This window comes from Eumetopias jubatus, unplaced genomic scaffold, assembly GCF_037043125.1.
Source record: "Eumetopias jubatus isolate StellerSeaLion01/CBP00866 unplaced genomic scaffold, mEumJub1_p1.0 scaffold_17, whole genome shotgun sequence".
Classification (NCBI taxonomy): Eukaryota; Metazoa; Chordata; class Mammalia; order Carnivora; family Otariidae; genus Eumetopias; species Eumetopias jubatus.
The window spans coordinates 14,204,612-14,230,730 of NW_028274823.1; the positions used below are offsets into that span (position 1 = coordinate 14,204,612).

Genomic DNA, 26,119 nt, shown 5'->3' on the forward strand with positions numbered 1-26,119 from the left:
GATGTACAATATAATATTCAGATTTGCATGTGGCACGAAACTTTTCTAAGATGCTCTAAGTTAAGAGGAACAAAACGAAGAAAAAGCTTGTAGGACAATTACATTAGAATTCGAAACTATGCTTAAAATGTATGAGATCTAGGATCTTTAAAGAAATAAATATGTCTTTGTGCCTCCAAACAAATTTCAGCTTTTCATGAGAGTAGTGTCACAAAATGAATACACTTATTTAAAAACCATAAAATTCTCACAAATTATTTGTGCATTTCTGGTTTCCATAATACAAGAAATTTATGAGAGCTTGATAATGTGGGGAGAAAGAAGTAAAATTAATATGGCAGTGAGATAGCCATATATAGATAAATGAATGGGGAAAAGTTAGTGATCTTCAGCTGAAAATACAAAGGTGGGTGAATGATTAATGGAAGCATATAAACACAAAAAGTGAACAGTAGGATGATCAACAAATATACTGAGCAAGGAACTAGATCTGTAGGGCAATGAAGATAAATCTTATGTCCCTGATGGTTGATGATCAGATGATATAAATGCTAAAAGAAAGATACTTAAAAGGTCTTTGACAGTTCTGCACACTACATACTTGCTGGTAGACTTCATAGGGAGACAAATATGCTATGTGTACTGCACCTAGTAGACACCCTGGTATGTTCCATTTGTTCAAACTCCTAGGAGGGTGAGAGGAGGATAAGTCATCATTTTGAAATACAAATTTGATCCTTCAGTTGCCTCCTTAAATTTTTCAGTGGTTTCATGTTGCTCCTAGAATGAGGACAGTTCTTTGATGTGCCCCACAAAGCACTCCCTGGCCTGGCCTCTACTTCTCCAGTCTTCTCTTCTACACTCCTGTTTGGCTTTAGCTGTGCTGACCATCTTTCACTCCTTCACACTTACCATAGTCTGTCTACCACACAGCTTTTGAACATGTGCACCCTTTCCCCAACCCCCTTTTCCACATGTATACCTGTACCTATCCCATTCTTCAGGTCTCTGTGGCAACCCTTAGCTTGATCACCCTTCGATACGTTATTGGGCCTGACCCCTGCACCGTGTCATGACAGGGCTGACCTCTGCTGGCAGTTTTCCCAGGGCTTTATTATCAGTTGACTCTCAGCTGGGTTTGACCAGTTTTGGCAGCTGCTATCTCTCCTCCAGGGCTCCATGCTTCTCCTAGGACAGGCCCACTATGTTTCCTGCTTGTGCTGGGTGCTCTAGCCCCTGGCCTGTACTAATACCAATTCCTCCCCTCTGTTTTTCCAGCCTAAGGTTGGTAGTGACCTGTGACTTCTGCTAGTATCTGAGTCGCTCCACTCTCCTGTTTGGTTGTCAGTTCTGTTGTTGGGTAGCCATTCCCCTGTTTTGAAGGACCTCTGTTTCAAATACTAAGGTGTTTTCTCTTTCCTTATCAGACCCTGGCTGATAACATCAACCAATCATCATTCCTCTAGAAAACCTTGCATAGTGAGCATAAGACACCTTGGGAATATATTTTTTAAGATTCTTACTTACTTACTTACTTACTTACTTACTTACTTACTTACTTATTTATTTATTTATTTATTTGAGTGAGAGCGCACACGCATGAGCAGGGGGAAGGGCAGAGGGAAAGGGAGAAGCAGACTTCCCCCAAGCAGGGAGCCTGATGCGGAACTCAATCCCACGACTCTGGGATCATGACCTGAGCCAAAGGCAGATGCTTAACCAACTGAGCCACCCGGGCGTCCTGGGAATATTTCTCATGGTTGGGAATTCATACTTATATTTCTATGATAATTTGGTGTTATCTTCGCCAGTGTGTTTCTTTACCGCAGACACTGTGATTGTTTTTGCTGATAGCACTTGGCATTTAATGGGTATTCAGTAAATGTTTCTGGGAATATTGAAAATGACTGACTAGCCTTGAGCCTCCATTTACCCTCAACCTTTTTTCTTTTAGACTTCTAGGTTTCAGCATGACTTAGTCACAAAATGAGATTTACTACTCAGTATTCCTTCTGTTAAAAGCCTGGTTTTAATATATTTTTTAAAGATTTTATTTATTTGTCAGAGAGAGCACAAGCAGGGGAAGCAGAAGGCAGAGGGAGAAGCAGGCTCCCCACTGAACAAGGAGCCCAATGTGGGACTCAGTCCTAGGATCCCACTCTCATGACCTGAGCTGAAGGCAGATGCTTAACCGACTGAACCACCCAACCGTCCCAAAAGCCTGGTTTTTACAGTAAGGGTTTTAGTTTACAAATATGGTACATAATGGAATAATGGCATTATTAAAAACATTAGAAGAACTTCTTACTCTATGTGTATAGTCACTGTAGCCTAAATAAAATGACTGTGATCCAAAATTTTACTTGTCTTATTTCCCTTTTGGTTTTGGAGAGTTTTAGAAGTCTTGTTGAATGATAGCTATCCAGATCTGTCTACAATTTATTGAATATACATACGAAGAGTCAAAAAGAGTTCCTAAAGAACATCTGAGACAGACAAATTATAAATACATTAGGCTAGATGCTTCAGAGCTGGCATTTTGGTGTGTTTGCTTAAGGCCAGATGCCTTGCAGATAGCATTTTGGTGTTCCTATTTAACCATTTGCCATTTACAGTCTTAATCTTATCAAAAGGAAGAAAAAGATTAGAGCAAATAAAGCTTTTTTGAAAATGCCAGTTTTTATGAAAACTCTGGTTTAATTCAATTTGATAATATTTGTGAATACAGTAGGGACTCAGTGGAATTTTAACCATATGTAATGTTCTATAATTTGGCTTCTTAAATAAGCTAAATGCCTTTTAAGCTTTAGTAGTAAATCCTATGCAGCATTTCCACTCTTAAAGTTCATCTTGGTTAAAAATGAGGGATGCAGTTCTCTGTTTCATAGTTTCTTAGTGTGTTTAATATGATTGTGAAATACTGTGAAAAGAGTAGGAACTTAGGTTAAAATACAGAAACCTCAACTCTCCGATCGTGTAAGGCACTGTGTGAATATGAAAAAGAAGCTGAGGGGCGCCTGGGTGGCTCAGTCGGTGAAGCGTCTGCCTTCAGCTCAGTTCCTGAGATCAAGCCCCGTGTGAAGCCCGGCTTTGGGCTCCCTGCTCAGTGGGGAGCCTGCTTCTCCCTCTCCTTCTGCTACTCCCCCTGCTTGTCCTCTCTCTTTCTCTCTCTGTCAGATAAATAAATAAAATCTTTAAAAAGAAAAAAAAAGAAGAAACCTAATATGAGGTATAAGCAACGAGAGTATGATCTTTCTTTCATGGAGGATAAGCAGTGAGGAAGTAAGATCAGCAGTATGGTGAGCACCAGTATTATAGTTAGCATTTACATGCTCTAAGAGAGTATCTGAGCACCAGTATTATAGTTAGCATTTACATGCTCTAAGAGAGTATCTGAGCACCAGTATTATAGTTAGCATTTACATGCTCTAAGAGAGTATCAGAACCAAATACTATGGAGGGGAGATAGCATTCTTCTAGGAAAACCAAGAAAGAATAGGAGGTAACTTTTGAGCCAAGCTTCCTGGGTATATGTAGTATTTTGAGATGGTAGGGAGGGCATTTCAAGGTGGAGGACATGAGTTAAAACCAAATAAAGAATGAGAATGTTTGAGTATGTTTCGGATATGTATTGTCCAGGTTGACTAAAGAATATGGTAGGGTAGGAAGATTATACAAAACAACAATAAAAAGGTTGGGCCGTATTACAGAAGTGCTTTAAATACCAGATTAAGAAGTTTAGCTGTTACTCTCCAAGACAGTAGGAGTTATGGAAGCTTTTAGAATGAAAGTGATCTCATCAGAATCTTGGTTTAAGGCAAACCTGGCTCTGAATTTGAGTCTTAGTTAGGTCACTTATTGGCAGCATGATCTTGGTCAATGTCTTCAAACCCATCTCCACAAGCACTTTATTCCTCTATAAAATGGGACTGATAGTGCTTCACATGGATGTAGGAGGGATAAATGAAATCTCTGTATTAAAATGTCTAGGTCAGTATCTGGCATACAGTATGTAGTAATTAATAACTTTACTAAATCTGGCAGCAAATGGATAAAGTCAAGGATGATTTGACAAGGGAAGGATGTGAAATAGTAGGGGTGAGGGACAATGAAAGTTTGAACCAGAATGTGGGCAACGAAAATGGAAAATAGAATCGATGTGGCTTGGATACCACTGGAAATGTGGGGTTTGGGGACAGTGAAAGAGGAAGCCAGAAGGACTGGAGCCTGAGGCGGCAGGAAGAAAAGAAAGAAGATCTCATTCTGGACATGTTGGGTTTCAGGTACAGTGGTTGTCAAAGGTCGATCTAGAGATGGGATTTTGTTCATGTGCCTCTTTGATCTACTGTTTTTTGTTTTTATACATCTGATGCTGTCATTTAAGGTCTTGACATTAGTAAGTTGAACACTTTAGTTGGGGTTATATGCTCTGTTTTTAGGTCTCTTTTTCAAATAGGGTAAAGAGAAGCAGAATGGTTTCACAAGAAAGTAGTAAGAATCTAAATATTTTTTAAAAGAGCTTTTGAAAACAAAATAATATTAATAAAACTTAAACACTGTTTTTGAATTCTATTCCTCAGGACCCTCCAGTCTACTATGGTCCAAGTAATACTCATCCACTCAGTCCATACTTTGTCATGAACTAAAGCATCCTCTTGAGGCACAGTAGCACCTCCCCACAGAAAGCCACTTAGCCAAATAGCCCATTTCCCAAGTCATACCCTCAGATGCAGGTTGCAGAATGAGGAAATAAACAATGAGAAAAGTGTTGAGAGTTACCAGAGATCCTGCGGTAGCGTACACCTCCCTGTCCACATGTGTTCAGTCTCATAGTCATTAGGAGTAGTAACAAGATCTGAGCACTTTCTTTTGCCAGTCATGATGGTAAGACTCTGCATGCAGCAACCGTGTAATTCTCTTAGCAGTCTCATGAGAATAGGCATGCTTGTCATCTCCATTTTATATGGGAGGAAACTGAGACACGCAGAGAGAAAGTAACTTACCCAGATCCCCCAGCTAGCAAGTGGTGAAGACAGTCTGCACACCCAGGTAGTGTGACTCCAGAGCTGGTGTTCTTAATTACTGTACCATCCCACCAGTGGTGGTTTCAGATCTGGGCTCTTTGATTCTAGTTCTGTGCCTGTAGAACAAGTTATTTCCTAGTCTCTAAAATAGAGATAATAGTAACAGTACAAGGGTTAAATATCTGTGAAACACTTGGCACAGTATCTGGCCCATAATAACTATAATAGTAACTATTATCATCAAACTTGACCTAAATGCCACCTCCTTCGCTCCTATGTTTTTAGTGCTGACATTTTATATATCCTTTTAAATCCTTCTTATAACACGGTGAGGAGGACAGGGAAATAGCTTCTTCAGTCATGGGATAGTGTTTTTTGTTTGTTTTTTAAGACTTACGGGCCAAATAGTGACTTTTAAGAACATCAGCAATTTAAAAAAAAATCAAGTTTAATAAGGGCTCTTATAAGAAGGATGGAGATCAGCCACCTGCTGCCCATCTCACATGAGGATAAAACATGGACAAGCATTTAAATTTCAGGAAGGTTTACAATAAATTAAGAACTTCATAGGAATAACCAGTGTTAATGTCATAGCATAGAAAAAAAGCCTAGATATCTGTCATTAATAGCATAGTTTTAGAACATTTAGAAAGTAGTAGTATATGGGACTAACCTGAGATCTCTAGCACTGACTTTTTCACTTTACTGTAAATGTGAAGTTCTATCATTTACTAATTGAAGTTACTTTCAAATGAATAGACTAAAAGTAAAACTAGGTTGAAGGTTTTGTTTGTATCTTCAAAAGGGAAAGGGCAAAGGGCAGCAAAGACCACACTTAACTCCTATGTCCTGTTTAAACAGTCAGTCTTTTTTAGTATTTCCATAAGGTGCTGTGTATTTCTCCACATAAATATTGAACATGACCTGATCAAAGTGGGTTTAGGACAGCTGTGTTTCTCATTTGTAAGCATGTTAATTTACATTGATATTGAATCAGACTAGACAAATAAGTGGTTATATTGAAAGCTGCTTATATATAAACAGTATGCTCTATACTGGAAAAGATAAGAATGTTTTATTAATCATTGTAAATAAGACTACTTCTGGGTAATTCATTATATTTCTTTAAAGGTTATCACGTGACTCGTAGAGTATGGACAGATGGCTCACTTTCTAAATGAATGATGTGTGAATTATCTTTTGTAAATTGATCAACACTGTGAATGTTACTAGAAGTCTAAGTGGGAAGCTATTGAGCATAAGGAAGCATAGGTATCATGAAGCAGAATTTTAATTTCTGTGTGATATACTCGTGTGAAATTTGAGCAAATGCATATTTAACAATAAAATCAGCAGTTTCTGTAAGATAAAAATGATATGTTTGGAAATTGGTATGAGCTATATTTTTGCCCATATAAAAAAAATTCAGAAAGCTATAAAGAAAACTGTGGAAAGCCAACCATAATCCCACTACCCAGGGAGACCACTGTTAACTTTTTTAGAAGAACTTTATAAACACAAGCATATACATACTATTCACAGGTTATGTTTATGGTTGCTTAAAAATGAGATCATGTCTTTTTATAACCTGCCTTTTTTCCTACTTAACAATATACCGACGGCCTATTTTTATTTCCGTATACATGTGTTATTGTTTTTATTTCTGCCTGATACTCCACTGTGTGACATGTTTTATTTAATCAATCACATATTAATGAACATGTAGACTTTCCCATTTTTTGATGTTGTAAAGAAATCTGTAATGTCAGTGTGAATATATTCATGCACATCCATTGTTTAAGTCATGGTTTGGCATACTTTTTCTATAAAAAGCCAGACAGTAAATATTTTAGGTTTTGCAAGTCAGATAGTAACAGTCACAACTACTCAACTCTGCTATTCTAACTCTAAAGCAGCTAGAGACAATACATAAATGAGTGTGGCTGTTTTCCATTAAAACTTCTTTAAAAAACAGTCCACAGGTTAGTTTGTTGACCCTTGATCCAAATGATTCTTTGGTCAGAGCTGTGCAGAAGTAAGGAGGCTGTTGGTACATATTTCACAGTTGCATTCCAGCTAGAATAAGGTCTGTAGATCGTATCCGTGTTAATTTTCTGACTTTGATAATTGTACTGTGGTTATAAGAAAATGTCCTGTTAAGAAAATCACTCAAATATTTGGGGTTAAAGGAGGCATTATGTCTGCAACTTATTTTCAGATGGTTCAGAAAAAATATGCAGAGAGAGATCCAAATGTGGCAAAATGTTAACAATTGGGAAGTCTGAATTCAGGATAAAATGGAAATCCTTTGTACTATTTTTGCATCTTTTCCATAAGTTTGAATTATTTCAAGATAAAAAAATAAGTAATTTGTCTAAAACTCTTTAATACTTCCTTAGTAAGATATAAATCCCCTACCCGAAGTACAGTGATAGTATATGAAGCCAGGGGTAGACTTTGTGATTCAGAATCAGAGCTATTTGACAAAGAAATTTAAAAGTGCAACAATGTTCCATTCTGTTGTTTCCGTAATAACCTCAGACTTTGCATACTTTTCAGAGCTTTTTATTTCACTGGAATGGTTGTATAAAATTTAAATTAGTTTCAAATCAGAGCATTAATGGAGACTTCAATCAGATTTAAAAAGAGAAGAAACTTAAGTGGATTGCAAGGTAGTTATTTTGATATGATTACTTTGCTAACAGCCTTTTAACAGCCTTTGAACCTAGGCAGAGGATCATTTTTAATTTTTATTCTTTAGATCTCTTAGGTCAGTTTTGTATAATGGACTTTACTTTTTCAGCATATTTCTATATCTTTGTTGTCTTCTTAGATGAGACAACCAAAGGATGCGGTTCTAATTTACCATCTAATTGCTTTAGAGACCAGGTTATCAGAGAAGTGTCCAAGCTGGCATTCTGTTTTGAAGATTGAGGGGCCTCACTCTATTTTCACTCCCGAAAGGAGTCTTCCTGTTCCGGCTGAGGAAAGGCAATGGAAGTACCTGGATTGTGCCAGTCATTTATTCCTGTAGTTTCTTTAATTTTGACAACCAGTGTGATAGACATTAGTATCCCCTTTATACACATAAGACTCACGGTGGCTAAATCACTTGTCTGAGATCACAGATCTAGTAAACATTAGAGCCCAGATTCAAACCCAGTGCTGAATACAAGCCATCCCAGACATTTCAGTTTTTCTTCAAAAAGGAATTTTGAATCTGCCCCAGTGCTGAGGAGGGACTGATTCCAGTGTTGGTTTGTTTTGTTTTGTTAACTATCCATTATAAAAGCTGATCACTGAAAATTGAGGCATTCTACTGAAAAACTATTTACATGTAAAACTCCAAGTGAGAAAATTTAGGTTTTATTCACTGTACTATTCAAATATGCCCCTTTAAGAACGTCTTTAAAAAATAATTTTTGTCATCATTTGGGACAGGGGGTATGGAAACTTCTGCAGTAGCGCTTCTTTACCTGACAGATTCTTTTTCATTTATCTGGCTTATGAGTTTAAAAACTGTTCTCATTTAAACCTTTATGAAGTAAACTTTAATGACCTGTCTTTGAAAAGTTCTGTGGGAGTTGATAGTAATTTTTATGCCAAGAGATAAAACCAAGATATATGCCATATTTGTTTCCAGAATTATACCTTCTATGAAAAAGACAGTACGATTAGGTATAAATTGTGAATCCCTGGGGCACCTGGGTGGCTCAGTCATTAAATTGTGAATCCTCTTTGCTCATACAAGACAGTTTCAGAAAAGACTGCTAACGAATACGGTACCACCTCTTTCCTGTTAGATGGTGGTGGACCTGAATAGAAGGTGGCTGAGAATGTACTTGGGTCCTTAGAAGCGCACACACAGTTACCCAGCAGTTGAGGGTCCCATGGAGTATTTCAGTTTGCATCTTCTGTGTTGTCAAACCTGCCTGTGCTTAAAAGGGGGTTGGATTGATACAGAATGACCCTTCAGAGACTTAGTATTTTCTTTCTTTTCACATGTGCCCATTTTCATTCTAGAACCTAGAAATTGTTTTATTAATTTCTCAGAATTATAATTTATTGAAATATGCTTTATCAGCAGCTGTTTAGTAATAGTACTCTAGTTCTAGCTCTGTTGCTTCAGAATTGAGCCAAATGTTACTTGTGTTACTTTATACTCAAGTGTGTTTGTGTGTTGAGGGGAGAGAAGGGGAGAAGAAAGAGTGGGGGAGAAGGAAAGAGAATGGCTGCGAACATGAGCATATGCTTCTCCTTGTGGTGGGATTGTCACTTGTGGTTATAATTTTTAAAAGTGATGGGTGGTAAAATATGAAATCTGGCCCAAGATCTTCAACAGCAGGTTGTTGCTGCTTCTAATTGAGATGGACGGTAAGCTGTTGGTTCCTAGCCTGGCAGTAATTTGTGCTCTGTAACCATAAGCAAATTGGTCTGACATCTGGTATTCAAGGAAATGACCAGAATGTTACACCTCTGCCACATTTTGTGCTGAGTATGTTGTTTCCCTTGCCTACAGCTCAGTAACTTAATATAAAAGTTCTAGTTTTAGAAATCCTGAACTCTCAATTGAAATTCAGAGTTCAGGGATAAATCTTCAATACTGTAATCATAATTGTCTAGATCCCTGATACTCAGAATTCAATTGCCAAGCCCCAGAGCAAGCCAAGTAAAGGTAATCTATACAATGGCCCATCAGAAATAGGGATTTTTAGTCACCTTCTGAAAATCTTCGCATTAGAGTTTGAGCTACTTTGACCAAAGGATCTGGTTTTATATTCTCATGAACACAGTGTCCAAATTTTGTAAACTCAGGTGGCTTTCTGACAGAATTGTTTGCTGCATTAGTAGAATAGTTTCTGAAGACAACTTTTAAAATTTGCACAATCCCAGAAGATCCAGGGTATTTAGTTGGCATAAAAATAGTTCTGCTTTCAGGCATGTATCTTCAAAAACTTCAGTTTATAAGGTAATTGTTTTTAGAATCTCTGTACTTGTTATTCTAATTCTATCCCTGCTTAGGATGTGTACCCATCCAGAGCGCCCTTCAAGAAGAACAGGAATTAGGAAGCCAGGCCTAACCCTAGGTGGTGGCAGATTTTTAAAGGAGGGCAAAGCAGGTCAAATCTCTTGTCATGTGTGAGGAAGTAGGTGAAGCTAGAGACCTCACACGGTAGAGAAGAGTCCTGGAGGAGTACGAGAGGTTGGAGGCGTTGACAGAGACGTGGAGGGTCCCACATCAGTTGCTATCCAGGCTCTTAGCCAGTCTGCAGAAACTTACCAGATAGTTGAAAGAGTGTATGCTTTCAGTTTTTAAAAAATGTAGGCAACAAAACCACTGCAAATCAACACAGTAATAGTTGAATACTGTAATGAGTAGGGAATGCCCTTCCAAAAAAATGTTTTAATGATGGGAACAGAACTATGTAGATGGCTCCTTCTTCAAAGGCCACCTCTTGTAAAGCTAGATTCTGCCACTTAGCTGTCTCTTGTCAACAAGCTTCTCAGAAAGCTCCTGTAGGAAGCCCTTCCACTGTTCCAGACCATCACTGCCCTGATGTAATCCACTCTGCCCATCTGGAAAGAACCAAATTAGGTATAGTTTGTCTTCCTTGTTTAATCTTGTTGTCCTGGGTCTTTGGTGGCTGGCTCAGGGCCCTTACCCCCTGCATAGGAAAGGGAAGGAAAGGGGAAAGGGGAATTAAGTTTCAGTCTGCCCAGGTAGGTGGGAAAGAAGTAGTCTGCAGACCTTTGCCCTTGGATCCTGTCCCTGCAGCCAGGCAAGCCACACCGCTAGGCTGAGCTTGCCCGGAAACTTCGAGCTAACACTTGTGTCGCCCAAGTCAGACCTGTTTCTGTGCTTCTCACCATTTTGTCCATTACATGTAGGCATTTTCCTTGGTAACTACCCACTAGGGAGTCTGTCAGAGCAATCACTCTTAAGTCACAAGTTGCTCATCTCAACGGCAGATTGCCCTGAGAAAACAGCAACTATATGATTTTATTTTTAGAGCCTCAGTCTTCATTTAGCAATTTATGAAGTGCCTCTTTCTCAGCATTCACATTTTGGTTAAGTAAATAAAATTTATCCATGGGAGAATTCTGTTTTTCAAACTCCTTCGGTTTGTGTTTTACGGCCTTGGCTTTTAGGTTTAGAGTACTTGAACTTCGGAAATTTGGATAATCTACATCAGTGACCTATAAAAGGAGAAGTGCTTAATGGTTTACAAACATATGTATCTTTTTGAAACATTTGACTTTTTAGATTTTTTTTTCTTTAAGGGAAAAAAAAACCCTTCCCCTTTTGCGCTAGTATTTGTGAAACTGGGCATTTTTTTTAAGGGGCTTGAATGGACCAGTGTGGATTAAATATTATTCACATTCAAGTTTGCAGTCACATTATAGTATTAATTAGCACATCCAAATGCTTCTTTATACCATAGTTACTTTGAGTATCTTGGGCATAAAATTGGTGGTGGAATTGATACTCTTCTTACTTTTAGTTGAATGAACCAAGATTCCCTCCCTCTTCATGTAGACTGAACTTGTCAAAGAGCTGTAATACTAAACTTCCTTCATTTTTTAAATATGCCTAGCTTTTATCTCCTCCCTTCAAACTTACTGCTCTCATTGTTAGACATATTGCCTGCACTCCTGACCTGGCCTGATAAACTACTAATCTGTCAAGTGTCAAATTAAATTTGTTCTTTTAGGAATGCCTTCCTTGCTTTCTAGTTAGTTAGGTGACTCCTATTAAATGGCATGTGTAGTACTGTAATTATTTGTTCTACCTACCTATTCTGTCTGCTTCCATGAGGGCAGGGAAGCTCATCTCTCTTGTTCACGGCTCAACCTCTAGGCAAAGTGCCTAAGCATTTGGGTGAGTGAGTCAGTTGGTGCATTTCTTCCCATTACCTTTCTTCCTTGGTAGTTTTGCTGTAGGTTTTGTTAAATGTGTGTTTCTTAGATCAACACTGATTTTTCTGAAAGTGTTACACCACTTCATTTTGAGAAGAGGAGTTATAGAATACACCAATGTGTCTGAAGATCATGAGCATGTTTTTAAATTGTAATATAATAAGAATTCTGGTAGGAAAGGTATTGGTTTACATCATGGACCAGGAAGACTGGGAATGGTTATTTGCACTTAAAAGCCTGCTGATAAAAGTTCCATTATATACTGGCGTTGTGTACATATGTATACAGATTGTTGTGCCATTTCTCCCATCCCTGCCCCGCTACTCTACTAAAAAAACTGGGAAATAGTTCTCAGGATGTCTTTTTCAGAAACGTATTTGATGAAAAAATACTCAAGAGTATACCTGGTCATACTAATTTAGGGTCTTTCACTTAGTGATCCTTTTTCTTGCACGTCTGGGTTTGTTTTTTTCCCCCTCAATGTTAAAAGCTTGTATAGGAGAGAACAGTTTGTAAAAGAGCTGTATTGATGTGTTATTCAAATATATCCTTTTCTTATCCGTTGTATAAAATTTGTGCATGTTAGGAAGGGATTAAAAAAATCAATATGTTGTTTTACCCTCAGGTGAAAATACAGCATCCCAGCTGGGTCCAAGACAGGCTAAAAGGCTGCCAGAGTATGAGAGCTCTTAAAGGCTATCTCGGTGTTTTTACTAAATTGCTCTCCCCAAGATAGATGCACATACAGCTAGAATTTTTTAACCTGTGTCTGACATTATTGGCAAAGTTGAATGCAGGCTGTCTGCAATCTTGTATGTATTGACTTGTGATTCAGCGCATATAATTGCTGTTTTAGTTAGTATGTGTCAGCAGTTCTTGGCAATTGATAAACTTTTTTTTTGTATGTAATTCAGAAAATACTAGAAATAAAATATTTCTACTCCATTAAAATCTACTTTTTGGTTTTAACAAAATTTAGGCGAGTTGACACAGGCTAAGCCACACAGAAAACACTACATCCAACTTTTATGATGTATTTGTAGCTTTCTAGTTGAATAAATATAACACTTTGAGTTTAATGAGATATTGTCTGTGACTGTCTCTAACACAGTACCTGTTAAGTTAGAGCTTATTTGAAACAGATTTCTACCAAAACTAGCTAAAGCAAGAAAGAGGTACTTTTTTGGTGTTGCACGGATGCCACAGGCAGATGCGAGGGCCACTGTTCGTCGTTTTGTGGGTTAGACTCTGCTTAGCTTTTAGCAGGAGTATAGCTAGGCCTTAGAAACAAACTGGAACCAGAAACTAAACTACTGTCAGGCCTCTCTTTCCTCTCTGCTCCTGGCTGTTTATATGCCTTAATCTTCACTCTGCAGACTGGCTTTGTTTCCTAGTTCATAAAAAGATACACAGATGCCTACAGCTAGACTTATGTTTATCCCATTCAAGGAATCTCTGAATCTGATGAGTTCCCACCATCCAGAAAAGAACTCTGATTGGTCCAATTTGGGTCAGGTGTGTACCCTGGACCATGTAAGGAGGCAGAGCAGTGGGACCGTGTTATATAAGTCTGGCTGTTCCCACCTTAACCATACTGGGAATTAGAGAGTTGCAGAGATAGACCCAGAGCAGGGGAGAACATGGCAAACATTAGTGTCTGTTTTACTAAGCATGTAGTAAGTGTTTAATATGTACTAACCTACTAATTTCTTCTTTCTCTTATAAAATATCAGCCATGCCACAAAATATAGGTTTAAGGAACATATTTATAACAAATAGATATTAATAGAGGTTTGCAAACTATATACATTTATTGCAAGATGATATATTGTAGGACTTTTTCTCTATTAGATATCAGAATACAATAGGATTCTGTGATATGTTCTATGAAGTGCTGCGGCTTTTTCCTAGTAAAATGTGTTGTTATAATCAGGGTAAGAATTTTCTCTCCCATTAAATCTCAGCTAATACCATCATGATGATTTTAATTTTCTCATGTGCTCTGAACTCTTGTCTCCATCTCTTTGCTCTAGCAATGTTACTGTGAGCTAGAATGATAACCTCTCCTACCACTTCCCACTCCCCCTGCCCCCAACTCCCTACACTAGTTGTCAAATTGTTCTCATGCTTTAAGATAGAACCTAAATGCCATTTCTTTATGTGAAGCCTGCCCCAGACCCCTCATCCAGAGGCAGTCTTCACTTCCCCCGGAATTCCCATAACACCATATCCATACATGTCTTGTGGCCCATTGTGCTTTGCTCTTGGAATATCATTTAGATATTAATCTAAATCCCATATTAATCTAAATCTGTATTAATCTCCAGAACAATGCTAACAGTTGACCACGATGCTTCCAGTCCTCCAATCCTCTGATGAAGGTAGGATCCTTGTGGTCTGAACAGTCTCAGGATCATGGAGTTTATATAGTTTACATCACCACAGATTTGGATTTGGAGGATTTGGCTTAAGACTTCCAGGCAAATTCCATGAAGTTAATCAGATGACTGCTCCAAAGGAAGAAGGTTTTGTGACCCCATTTATTACCTCCCCATTTATTATTTCCTATTTTGATCTTCACTTGGGACAAGAAGGTTTACCTTGAAGAAACATAGAAAGCAAACTTGCATATCTACAGAGATTTTGATGGAAAAATTTTATAGAGGTTAACTTTTCCTTAATTGTAGCTTATCTTTTGCAGTAGGGGATCACCCAGTTTGGATGAACTTAAAAATATCCAGTTGGCTTCTTATAAGAAAGGAAAAGTTATTACCTGATGATTATTGAAATTGACCCCAAGCCTTCCACCTTAATGTATACCTGTATTTGTTACACAGACATTTTGCCTTCACTTTCATCCTCCCCTTTTCTCTTTTTTTAGTAAAGGCTATCATGACCGGGGGGCATCTGGGTGGCTCAGTCAGTTAAGTGTCCAACTCTTGGTTTTGGCTCAGGTCATGATCTCAGGTTGTGAGATCGAGCCCCACATCAGACTGCATGCTGGGTGTGGAGTCTGCTTAAGATTCTCTCTCCCCCTCTGCCCCTCCCCCCCCAAAAAAAGATTTCATGCTCAGCCCCAAAGGACAATATAATATTGTTCCATGTTCATTTTTTCTTCACCATACTTTATTTGTCCATAAGAAATACAGTTTTTTCTCGCCCTGCTGTTCTTTTTGGCCCCTTCCTTTTACTTTCATCTGATACATCTTTATCTCCTGCATAGAGGAAACTTTATAATGAAATGAAAACTTACAATTTTGTGAAAAAGTAGATATTTACCACCATTAGTATAATTTCTACCTCTTTGGAAGTAAAGACCCTGCTTGAGCCCATTGTACTTCTAATTCGTTTGAACTGGCAGCTATTCTTTTACCAACTGTTGACACCAGTCACCAAAGAGTCTTTTCTTATTAGACAGGTTTTTATTTATTTATTTTTTAAATCAATCATAAACTTAGCCTCTCAGTCTTGATCCTATAAAACTAATGTTTGCCCGATATAAGATAGTTTAAATATTCTAATGCCCTGAATTGATGTTTGTGTCATAATAGTTTGCCTTGTTCATTCGCAGCAGACTGGTTTTTAAATTTCCTTTTGCATTCCCATTTCTGACTAGTAGTGCTGAGTTTTGCTAATAACAGTAATAACAACTGAGCCTTTTCAGAGCTCCACATTTGAGATAGATGTCTCATTTTACCAATGATATTCAGAGAGGTTAACATTTGCCTCAAGTCATCGTCAAGGATTATTATAAACATCAACATGTAGATACTTCACCCCTAAATATTTCAGTATGAATCTTCTAAAAATAGGGCATTTTACATAACCATAGTAACCAATATCACACATAAGAAAATTAATAATTCCCTAATTTTACCTAATAGTCCTATATTAAAATGCCCCCAATGTCCCATAAATATTTTTGTAGCCTTTTTTTCTTTCTAAGCTGGTATCTGATCAAGATTCATATATAACATTGGTTGTAACATCTCTTTAGTCTCTGTGTCCTGTTTTGTTTTGTTTTTTTTGTTTTTGTTTTTGTTTTTTAAAGATTTTATTTATTTATTTTGAGAGAGAGAATGAGATAGATAGAGCACGAGAGGGGGGAGTCAGAGGGAGGAGCAGACTCCCTGCTGAGCAGGGAGCCCGATGCTGGACTAGATCCCAGGACTCCAGGATCATGACCTGAGCCGAAGGCAGTTGCTTAACCAACTGAGCCACCCAGGCTCCCCTGTTTTGTTTTTTTTTTTAAACCTAAAACAGTCCCTCTACCTTTGGGGGGGGTGGTATTTGCCAGGAGGTGATTTCTCTAATCTTAAAATTTCTTCTGCATTTATTAACTGGCTTCTTTTCGGCAGGAGGCAAAGGGTGGGTAAAGAAAAGCTTCCCTTCGACTGGGTGCTAAATAATATGCAAAAAAATGGATAAATGAATTTAAGAGCTAACTGCAGAAGCCGTACTTAACATAAATTCTACATTTAAAGTGAAAGCTATGTTGTTGAAAGAAAAAAACTCCCAAGGAAAACAAAAGGCTCTACAAAACAGAAACTGTAATAATGCTCAGCTTTACAATAAATAATGTTTATATGGTTGCAGTAATTATAAATAAACACTGCTGGTCTTTAGCTTTTAGAATCAAACTTGATAGCTTAATTATAGTTAGAAAGGTAATAGTTACCAACTTTGACAGAGTTTAGAAGGTAGCAGGTAAAGAGGAGAGGTGAAGGGAAAGATGGAAGTCCTAATATCAAGAAAGATGAAATAAGAAATAGAAGGATAAGTGTATTAATTAAAATTATAAAGAGTTTATGTAGAGGAACTAAAAATAGTGATGAATTCTACTGTATTTAGGGAAAGGAAGATGGGGCTACATCCTTGTCTGTAATAGTAGGAAGTCAGCAGATTGTCTCAAATTCGATACATCAGGAGATAGTAATGTATTCCCTAGAGGAAGAAAAGGAAATCCCGAAAAACTAGGTAGTTGCTGTGGTGTGGGAGTGGGGCTTAGAAAAAGAGGACTGCTGCTTTTTAGTGTAAGTTATTTTATGTATTTGATTTTTTTTAACCACATGCAGGTATTTGACAAAAATTAAAAGTTTATTCATATTCTTTTGGTGATTTAACAGTACATAACATTAAAACTTGGGTTACATTTTCAGGTGTTTTTGTTTCTTTTTCAGACACAGTTTGTTCTTCTTACAATTATATCTGGTTTAATCCTGTATCTACAGTGTAGTATTTCCAGTTATCTGTACATAAGAGTCAGGATGCATTTCATTGACATACGCTAAATGGAAAAACTATCTAAATGTTGCTGTCCTTCCTGATTGACTTAAGGAACATCTAAATTCATCCCAGGTTGTTTTTATTAAATTAAGTAAATTGGAAAACTAAGGGCTATCTGAATGAATTATCAGTAATCTATATTTAAGTATCTTAAGACAAAGATGGTATATTGGGGGTTTTGTTTCTGCTTTATTTTTAATAGCCTTATTAAGGCATCATTTAAATGCAATAAATTCACTAAGTATACAGTTGGTGAATTTTGGTAATTGTATGCAATCATGTAACCTTCACCCCAATCAAGATACAGAATATTTCCATCACCTGGGAACTTTTATTTGTGCTACTGTATGCCCTCAGTCTGCAGTCTCCAACCCCCAGTCCTATTAATCTGTTTTCTGTCACTCTAATTCTGCCTTTTCTAGAATTTCATACAAATTGAATCATAGAGCATATGGTCTTTTGTGTTTGACTCCTTTCACTCCACATGTCTTTGAGATTTATCTGTGTTGTGTGTGCTGTATATAGTAAGCCTTGAAATCAGAGAGTCTAAGTCTTCTATCCTTGTTCTATTTAAGGATGTGTTTGGGTATTCCAGGTCCTTTACCTCTCTTTGACTTTGCCTCTCCAAAGGCCTGCAGAGATTTCTGTTCGAATCTGTAGATAAATTTGGGAAGAATTGGCATCTGTTAACAGTAATGAGTTTTTCAGTCTGTGAACATGGTATCATTATCCATTTATTTTGGTCTTCTTTAATTTTCCTTTGCAGTGCTTTATAGTTTTCAGCATACAGATCTTGCACATCTTTCATTAAATTTAACCCTAAATATTTTTATGCTATTGTAAGTGAATTTGTAGTCTGTGACCTAATTTCACTTATTAATAGTTGTTTTGTAGATTTCATAGGATTACTCATGTATCAGATCATGTTATATGTAAATAAAGACCGTTTTTCTCTTCTCTTTCCAATCTCTATGCCTTCCCCTTTTCTTGTGTTATTACCCTGCTGTACCCTCCAGTATAATACTGAATTGAAATGGTAAAAGCAGAAATCCTTCTTTGTTCCTGATCTTAGGTAGAAAACATTGACTATCATGTTACCTGTAGAATTTTGTAGACGCCCATAATCAGGTTTAAGAGTCCCCTTGTATTTTTAAGTTTGTTCGGGATTTTTATCATGAATGGATGTTAGGGGTTTTTTTCTTTTTTTGTTTTGTTTTTGTTTTCTTAATATGGTAAATTATATTGATTGATTCTTGGCTGCTTAAATCAAACTTAAATTCCTGGAAATCAACTCCAGTTGTTTTTGATTATTATCCTTTTTATATATTGCTGGGTTAAATTCCCTAAAAATTTTTTTAGGAAATTTTGCTTCTGTGAACACTAGAAATATTAGTCTGTAGTTCTGCTTTCTTGTTTTGTGTTTGTCTGGGTTTTAGAATTAGGGGATAGCATTGGCCTTAACACATGATTTGGGAAGATTCCAGATAAGATTGGTATTGTTTCTTCCTTGAGAATTCACCAACGAAGCAGTCTAGACCCGGAGTTTGGGGGGTGGGGGTGGGGATGAAGGGGTTATGGATTTGATATAAATAGTAGATATGTATCCAAAATTTCTGTCTTCTGGGGGTTTTGTCATTTGTATCTTTTGAGGAAATTTTTCCAGTGCATCTAAGTTGTCAAATGTATTGGCATAAAATTGTCCAAAATATGGCCTAATTCTCTTAATGTTTGTAGATTTTGTAGTGATGGTCCCTTTTATTTGATTTTGGGAATGTGTCTTGTCTTTTTTTCTTCATGAGTCTGGCCTAGAGGCTTATCACTTTTATTATTTCATTAATCAGCTCTCATGATTGAATTGTTTTTATATTTCATTGATTTCTGCTCTTTATTCTTTCCTTCTATTTTGAGATTTCTGATTTGATATAGGAACTAATTTCACTAATTTTGTATTTTTTGCCCCTAGTATAAGCACTGAAAGCTATCAGTTCCTAGTAAACACAGCTTTAGTTGCATCCTACAGATTTTATTTTATTTTTTTTAAAGATTTTTTATTTATTTATTTGAGAGAGAGAGAATGAGAGATAGAGAGCACGAGAGGGAAGAGGGTCAGAGGGAGAAGCAGACTCCCCGTCAAGCAGGGAGCCCGATGTGGGACTCGATCCCGGGACTCCAGGATTATGACCTGAGCCGAAGGCAGTCGCTTAACCAACTGAGCCACCCAGGCGCCCTACAGATTTTAATAATTTGTATTTTCATCATTCCATTCAGAATGTTTTTTAAATTTTTCTTGATTCATTCTTTGGCCATGAATTATGTAGAAACATATTGTTTTTACTTTCCAAATATTTGGGGGTTTTCCTAGTTATCTTATTGTTAGTTGATTTCTAATTTAATTCCATTCAGAGAACATATCTTGAATTTCAGTCTTTTAAATTTATTGACACTTATTTTATGACCTAGCACATTCTGGTGAAATGTGCACTTGAATGTGTATTTGTCATAATTAGGTATCATGTTCTTTAAATGTCACTTATGTCAGGGATGATAATGATCAGATTGTCTTGTCTTTGCTTATTTTTTTTTTGGTTATATTGGTTGCTGAGAAGGGTGGAGAAACAAGTTACACCTCTAATGGCAGGTTGGGTAAGGGAATAATTACAGAGGGACTTGCATACGAGGATAGTAATTTGTGACCATATTTTATAACCTACCACAGGGTTCATTTTACCTCTCCTCTATTTTTGTATATATTTTAAATTTTCCATAATAAAAATTTCAAAACCAAAACCTCCCAGGTAATAAGGTGTCCCATATTTCAGGGGGGTACATGCCACATGCAGATACATTAAAAATATTTAGGATTTCTCTTTTATTTTCACCTCATTTAAAGAGTTGTATTTTGGCATATGTTTTATAGTTGCATGGAATATCCAATAGTCGTATGTATAATTTTAAAAAATACCTGTGTATGGAGGAGAATTTTTTATTTTTGGCTATTCTTGTTTTAAAAATAGTTTCATCCCAATGGAGATGTCAGTTTTGTTCCAGAAGTCATGGTATCATTTGGATAGTCTTGTAAACTTTATCATAAATTTCACATTAAAAATTTTTGTGTGATACTCATTTTTAAATGTTTTGTCAGGTTTTTAATTATGAGGTGTTTTTATACTTGTAAAGTTTTGCTGTCAGAACTTAAATTTTTAAGTTTCTGTTTCAGAGAAGGCTGTACCTATAATCCCAAAATTAGACACGTCAGCACTGTGAGTTTAGAAGGAAACAAAACAATCTTAACAAGAAAAGAGGCAGAAGAAATAGTGTCTTAAGTTTGGTTCCCTGTGTAAGTATGAAATCAATAGCATTTACTATTAACCAGTAGTAAAAAGGGGGGCAGGCAGTAATGTATCATCTACCCTTATTTTTCCTCCTGAAAACCTTATCCTTTTCCATCTGGAATGTTTACTTCAAGAATCATTTGAGGTAAGAAAAGGAAAGGGAATAGTATGATTGGTATATAGAAAATAAGTTAAGTCAGTTACACAAAACCTGTAGTAGCCTCAGTTCCCTTCTCAACCCCATCCACCCAACCTCTATTCCATGTTAAGAACAAAGAGTAAATCACAAAAAACACATTCACAGTGTTTTTAAAATTTACAGTTCTCAGACTCATACAATTTAGTTTTTTGCCCATTTGGTACTATTAACTTTCTCATATTAGAAAATGTTACATTATAAGTTTTAGTTTTGGCACTCTGTATATATTAAGAATCTATTTATGTTTGTGGATTTGAAAGAATGTATTCTTAAGGGCTTTTTTAAAGTGAAAACCACTATTAACATTATAAGGTGATTATTTACTGTATCATAAGGCAAGAATTGTTCAGTTTTTTTGGAGGTTTAAATACATACGTTTTTTGGAAGGGTTTTTTGTTTGTGTGTAAACCTTTAGATAAGCAAAAACTTGACTACCTCTCCCATTTCTTGAGCATAATGTGATTAAGATTTTTCTTAATCTAAAAGCACCTTTACAAAATCTAGTAACATCCATATTAAAAAACAATTTCCAGTTAGGTCTCTTTTACCAGCCAACACCATTAGGTAGGAGAATTAAATTTCTGGCTTTTAAAAGTAGGGTTTATTTATTAAAGCAATACAGACAGTGATATATTAGGATATTAGCAAGTTATTTGGCAGAGTCCCTCATGAGATCTCTTGAAGACCAGAACTAAGAAACATGGGCTGAATGATAATACAATTAGACTGATTTGTAATTTATTTAACTCAATAAACACAGATTGAATTCTTGTCGTCTAGAAGGATGTAGCATTCAATCTGGTTTTTTTAATCAGTAATTTAAATGAGGACATAACATGTTGCATTGCCTTTTTAGTTCACAGATGATGTGAATCTGGGACACATATTTTGATAAATTAGGTGACGCTTGTTTAGAAAACAAAATGATCTTGATGAGTTAGAAAAGGCTATCTCATTAATAAGATACCTGTTAATAAAACAAATGTAAACTCTTTTACTTCCTCCCCAAAAGATAATTTAACAATATATCATAAAAAAGAGGTTCCAAAGCACATCTAATAACATACAAGATATTTCCCATTATATTTCAAAAAAGCAAGATTCAGAATTATATTCACAATCGAATCTTAATTTTGTGTTAAAATATGTATATTAGAAAGTATACAACAGTTCTGGATGGTATGATTAGGAGTGTTTTCATTTTGCCTTTCTATTTGCAAATATTCTACAGTGAGAATGGATCTTAAGACATACTGAAGATAAGAAAGTATGTTTAATGTTTTTGAACCCCATATGTGCAGTCTGAGCACGTGTTAACATTGTCACAATAAAAATCTCCTCCTGTTTTACTTGTCTGTAAAAATAGTCACCATGGTACAAAAGACAGCATCAGCTACAGTGTTCTCAGTGGGCTAATGTTTTCTCACTCCCCTACCATGAACCCATTGATTGTTTTCATTTTTTCCTCTTTATCAAAGGTTGAATTAATAAAGGGGAATTTACAAAGTGTCGGACTTACACTTCGTCTTGTCCAGTCAACTGACGGGTATGCTGGGCATGTCATAATTGAGACGGTGGCCCCAAACTCGCCTGCTGCACTTGCAGATCTTCAGCGGGGAGACCGACTGATTGCTATTGGAGGTAATTATGCTAATATGCAACACACATCACATTTATAGAGAAATCATCAAATGTGGGAGTTTTCCCTATCTTCATTCTTTCTCTGAGCACGTTACTTTTACAATGGAAAGAGAATAACTTTATTAAAAATAAAAATCTGAAGGAAGCTTTAATTTACAACACATATGCCATTTTTATCCTTATGTATAATCTGTAAAATACTTCATTTTTAGACCACTCTTCGGTAAACTCTTAATTTTCCTTTCCATCCCATCTTCTACTCCTCTAGTGTTTAATGAATATGAAAGAAAGGGCAGGCCAACAGTTCCTTCTGTATAACCACCTAACTCCTCTGGGCCTAAAATTGACAGTATTAGCACTATGACCCCCATCACTTCGGACTAGATAATGAACAGGAGACAGACTAATATTTCTTGTCCAAGAGGGCACACTTGAACTGTCCTGTGGCCCCATATTGATGGCTGTGTATTGTCCCTGATTGGCTAGCCATTTGTTAATATGCAGTCGTTAGAGTACAGCCCAAATCACTATTGCTAGTGGAAGAACGTGTCACCTGTATGCCTTCCTATCAGTTGGACTGATAACCACATAAATTCTGTTGATAGGCAGATTATTTGCTTGGATGTTTATGAATAGGCAGTAGGACTCCCTGTACACACCAGTGGGGAAAAAGTCCAAACCTTTTCAGACCTTTGTAGTACCTGCCCCGTCCCCCCATTCTAGGCTTGTCAAGAAATTTCTTGAACTCATGTTTGGTCACAGCTGAGCTTCCAAAGACAATGTGGTATATTCTTTCACAGCTAAGATAATAAACAACAAGGTAGATCAGTCCCCAAAGCAAGGAGTTTTCTTTTCTTTTTTTTTCCAAGATTTTATTTTTATTTATTTGAGAGAGAGAATGAGCAGGGGTGGAAGGGTAGAGGGAAGGGGAGAGAGAGAGAAAGAGAGAGAAAAGCAGACTCCCTGCTGAGCAGGGAATCGGACGTGGGACTCGATCCCAGGACTCTGGGATCATGACCTGAGCCGAAGGCAGACGCTTAACTGACTGAGCCACCCAGGCGCCCCTCAAAGCAAGGCGTTTTCCTTTGTTACATGTTAAAGCTTTGATTCAGAGCCATGACAGTAAAATAATGAAAATCATTTAGTTGCACACCTGGAAGCCCAACTAAGTCCATATTTTCACATGGAAATCCCTTTGATAGGTCATAAACAGTGCTTCTCAAACCTTCTGACTATTCCAGTCACCCAGACATGGTGTTAAAATAGGGATTCTGCTTCAGAGCAGACCTGGACAACGGCCCAAGGTTCTGCGTTTCTCACAAGCCCCCAGATGCTGCGGCTCTTTGTAGGAACTAAGGATGGCAGAGCCATGAAACAGACCTCCTCTGTTACGTAATTGTTTAACAAACATAGCAGTTACTCCCCCTCAGCCAAAAACTAGAATTCAGTATAAATTTTTTATATCCACACATACCTTTGTTCTGGGTTTACCTACAGGGTATTTTTTTTTCTTTTTTATGTCCTTTTATGGAAAGGTTTTTGTTTTCAGTTACACATGCAGTAAATATTCTCGAAAATATCTCTTCTCAAAAATAAAGCAATATAAATGTGTGCAGAGTGGAAAAAGGTCACCCCTTTATAGCTAACATTTATAAAAACGAAGTACTGAGATACGGGACAGGTATAATACTTATTTTTTATACCTGTAATTCGTTTATATGGGTATGTAATTTTTAAATATTTAGTAATGGGATTGGTGGTAGTTGAAATAAGATTGGCAAAGCGCTTATTATATTGGAAGCTCAATGATGGAGTTCATTTTTCTTCTGTTTCCTCTAGTTTTGTGTGTATTTGTAACATTGCAAAAGAAAAGGAATCCAGATTTGGCCAGCTAGTCCTTAGAAGAATAGCGGTTGTCTCCCCAGAGCTCCTGGGGGTTGGGAAAGAGATGAGGCCAGGTGTTAAGTCACAAGGAATGAGTTTAGATTGAGTTGAAGTTTTCCTGCTCAGTAGATGGACTTATTTTTCATTTGTGTGTAGGTCAGACTACAATTTTGTTGAAACATAGTGTGGTTAGAGGGAAAGAGCAGGCTGGATGAATCATGGAGAGAGCCACATTAGAAAGCTCTGGATTCCAGTGTGATGAGTTTGTACACTAAAGGTTTTTGAGCCAAAGCTTTAGGAAAATTGGGGAGCAGTATGTTTGGTGATTAAAACAGGGAAGACCTGAGGGGTCACAGCACGGAGCTGTGGATTCTTGGAACTGAAGCCAGTGACCAGGTGGATCTGAACAAGGGAGGAAAAGGCCTAGAACTCTGACAGAACTGAGAGCTCCTGGGATCTAGGGGGTCAGCTGTCTCTGGGGTGCAGATTGGATTAATTGGGAGGGTGGCAAGTTAATTCACATAGTGAGGACAGGAGAATGAGAAGATCAGAGAGGGGTTTTAACTTAGCTGAATTTGTTACGTCGAGGGAACATCCAGGTGCTGATCTCCAGAAGTAGTTAGGGATGTAGGAATAGTGTGAAGAAGAGGGGAGACCAACCAAAGAAAAAGACGGTTGGAACCACTGAGGTGGTTGTGATCCAGGGAGAGAGTAAAAAGGGAGAGAACTAGGGCATATAAAAGCCACGGGGACGTTTGGTACAAGGCGCAGATATGGATGGAGAAAAAGAAAGCAGAGGTGGTCAGAGCCAAATTAGTAGTACAGTGTGAAAACCAAGAAAAAGGTTTTACAGGAGAAGAAGGAAGGGAATAAAGAATGAGCCCAGGATAGCTGAGGGAGCAAAGTCCTGAAGGAGATGGGCAATAGGATCCAAAGTACAAGTCAAGGGCTACTTCATCCTCAGAGATAGGTTCATACTAAAAATGACTGGCCAGGAGAAAAGGTGGCTGCTTGTTGATCTCTGCAGTAAATGAGATCACCTGCAGAATAAAAGACAGTAGGGAGGGTTTGAAGCTGGGGTTTTAGAGACTTAGTTGTTTAGAGACCAGAAACAATTCAAAAGAATGCCTTGCTGAAGATGGCCAGCATCCGTTAGCACTAGGTACCGGTGGTAAGCCCAGGAACAGAAAAAGGAGATGGGGCTAGCAAGCTGGGATCAGAAAGCCAGGTAGACAGAAGAGGAAAGTGCCAGGGCAGAAGAATCCCAAATCTTGATGTAAGTGAACATCAGTGAAATCTTGAGACTAAGGTTGGGGAGAAAAGCAAGTGGTGTTAGGAGACCAACCAGCTGGACCAGGACAGCAAAGGAAGAATGATTGGGCCTGGAAATTACCTCAAAACAGATTCAGTTAGTAACAAACAGGAGATTGTGAGCAGAGATTAATTACAAGTGAAAGATCTCTGATGTGGGAAATTCCAAGTGATAATCAGGTCTAAAGCATGATCTTGCCTGGGCAGCTGAGGTAGGAGAGGTTATAGGTTGAGGAACTCTGAAGTCAGGTTGTTAGATGGGGCTGATGTTACTCTGATTTATTTAGGGTGGCCCTAAGACCTTTGGAAAGCAAAGACCCCTTCTCACCTTTTTCTAAGTCCTACAGAAAGGGCTAGCTTGGGTAAGTACTGTTTGGGGGAGGGTGGGGGGAGGGGCAGGAAACAAATAGAGCCTTTAAAGATAACACCTAGAGTACCTCTGGAAGAGACTCCACCGGAAGCTGCTAGCTTTGACTGCCTCGGGGAAGGGGCAGTGTGGTTGGGAAATAGAGGTGGAAGGGAGA

General features: G+C 37.5%; 1 protein-coding gene across 1 annotated transcript in view; it reads left to right on the forward strand.

Annotated features, from left to right (window-relative positions):
• PDZD8 (PDZ domain containing 8) overlaps positions 1-26,119 on the forward strand; it is an 81,191-nt gene that overhangs the window by 46,842 nt on the left and 8,230 nt on the right. The window contains exon 4 of the mRNA XM_028121843.2: positions 22,238-22,400. Coding sequence (XP_027977644.1) covers positions 22,238-22,400 — 163 coding nt within the window. The remainder of the gene's footprint in view (positions 1-22,237; positions 22,401-26,119) is intronic.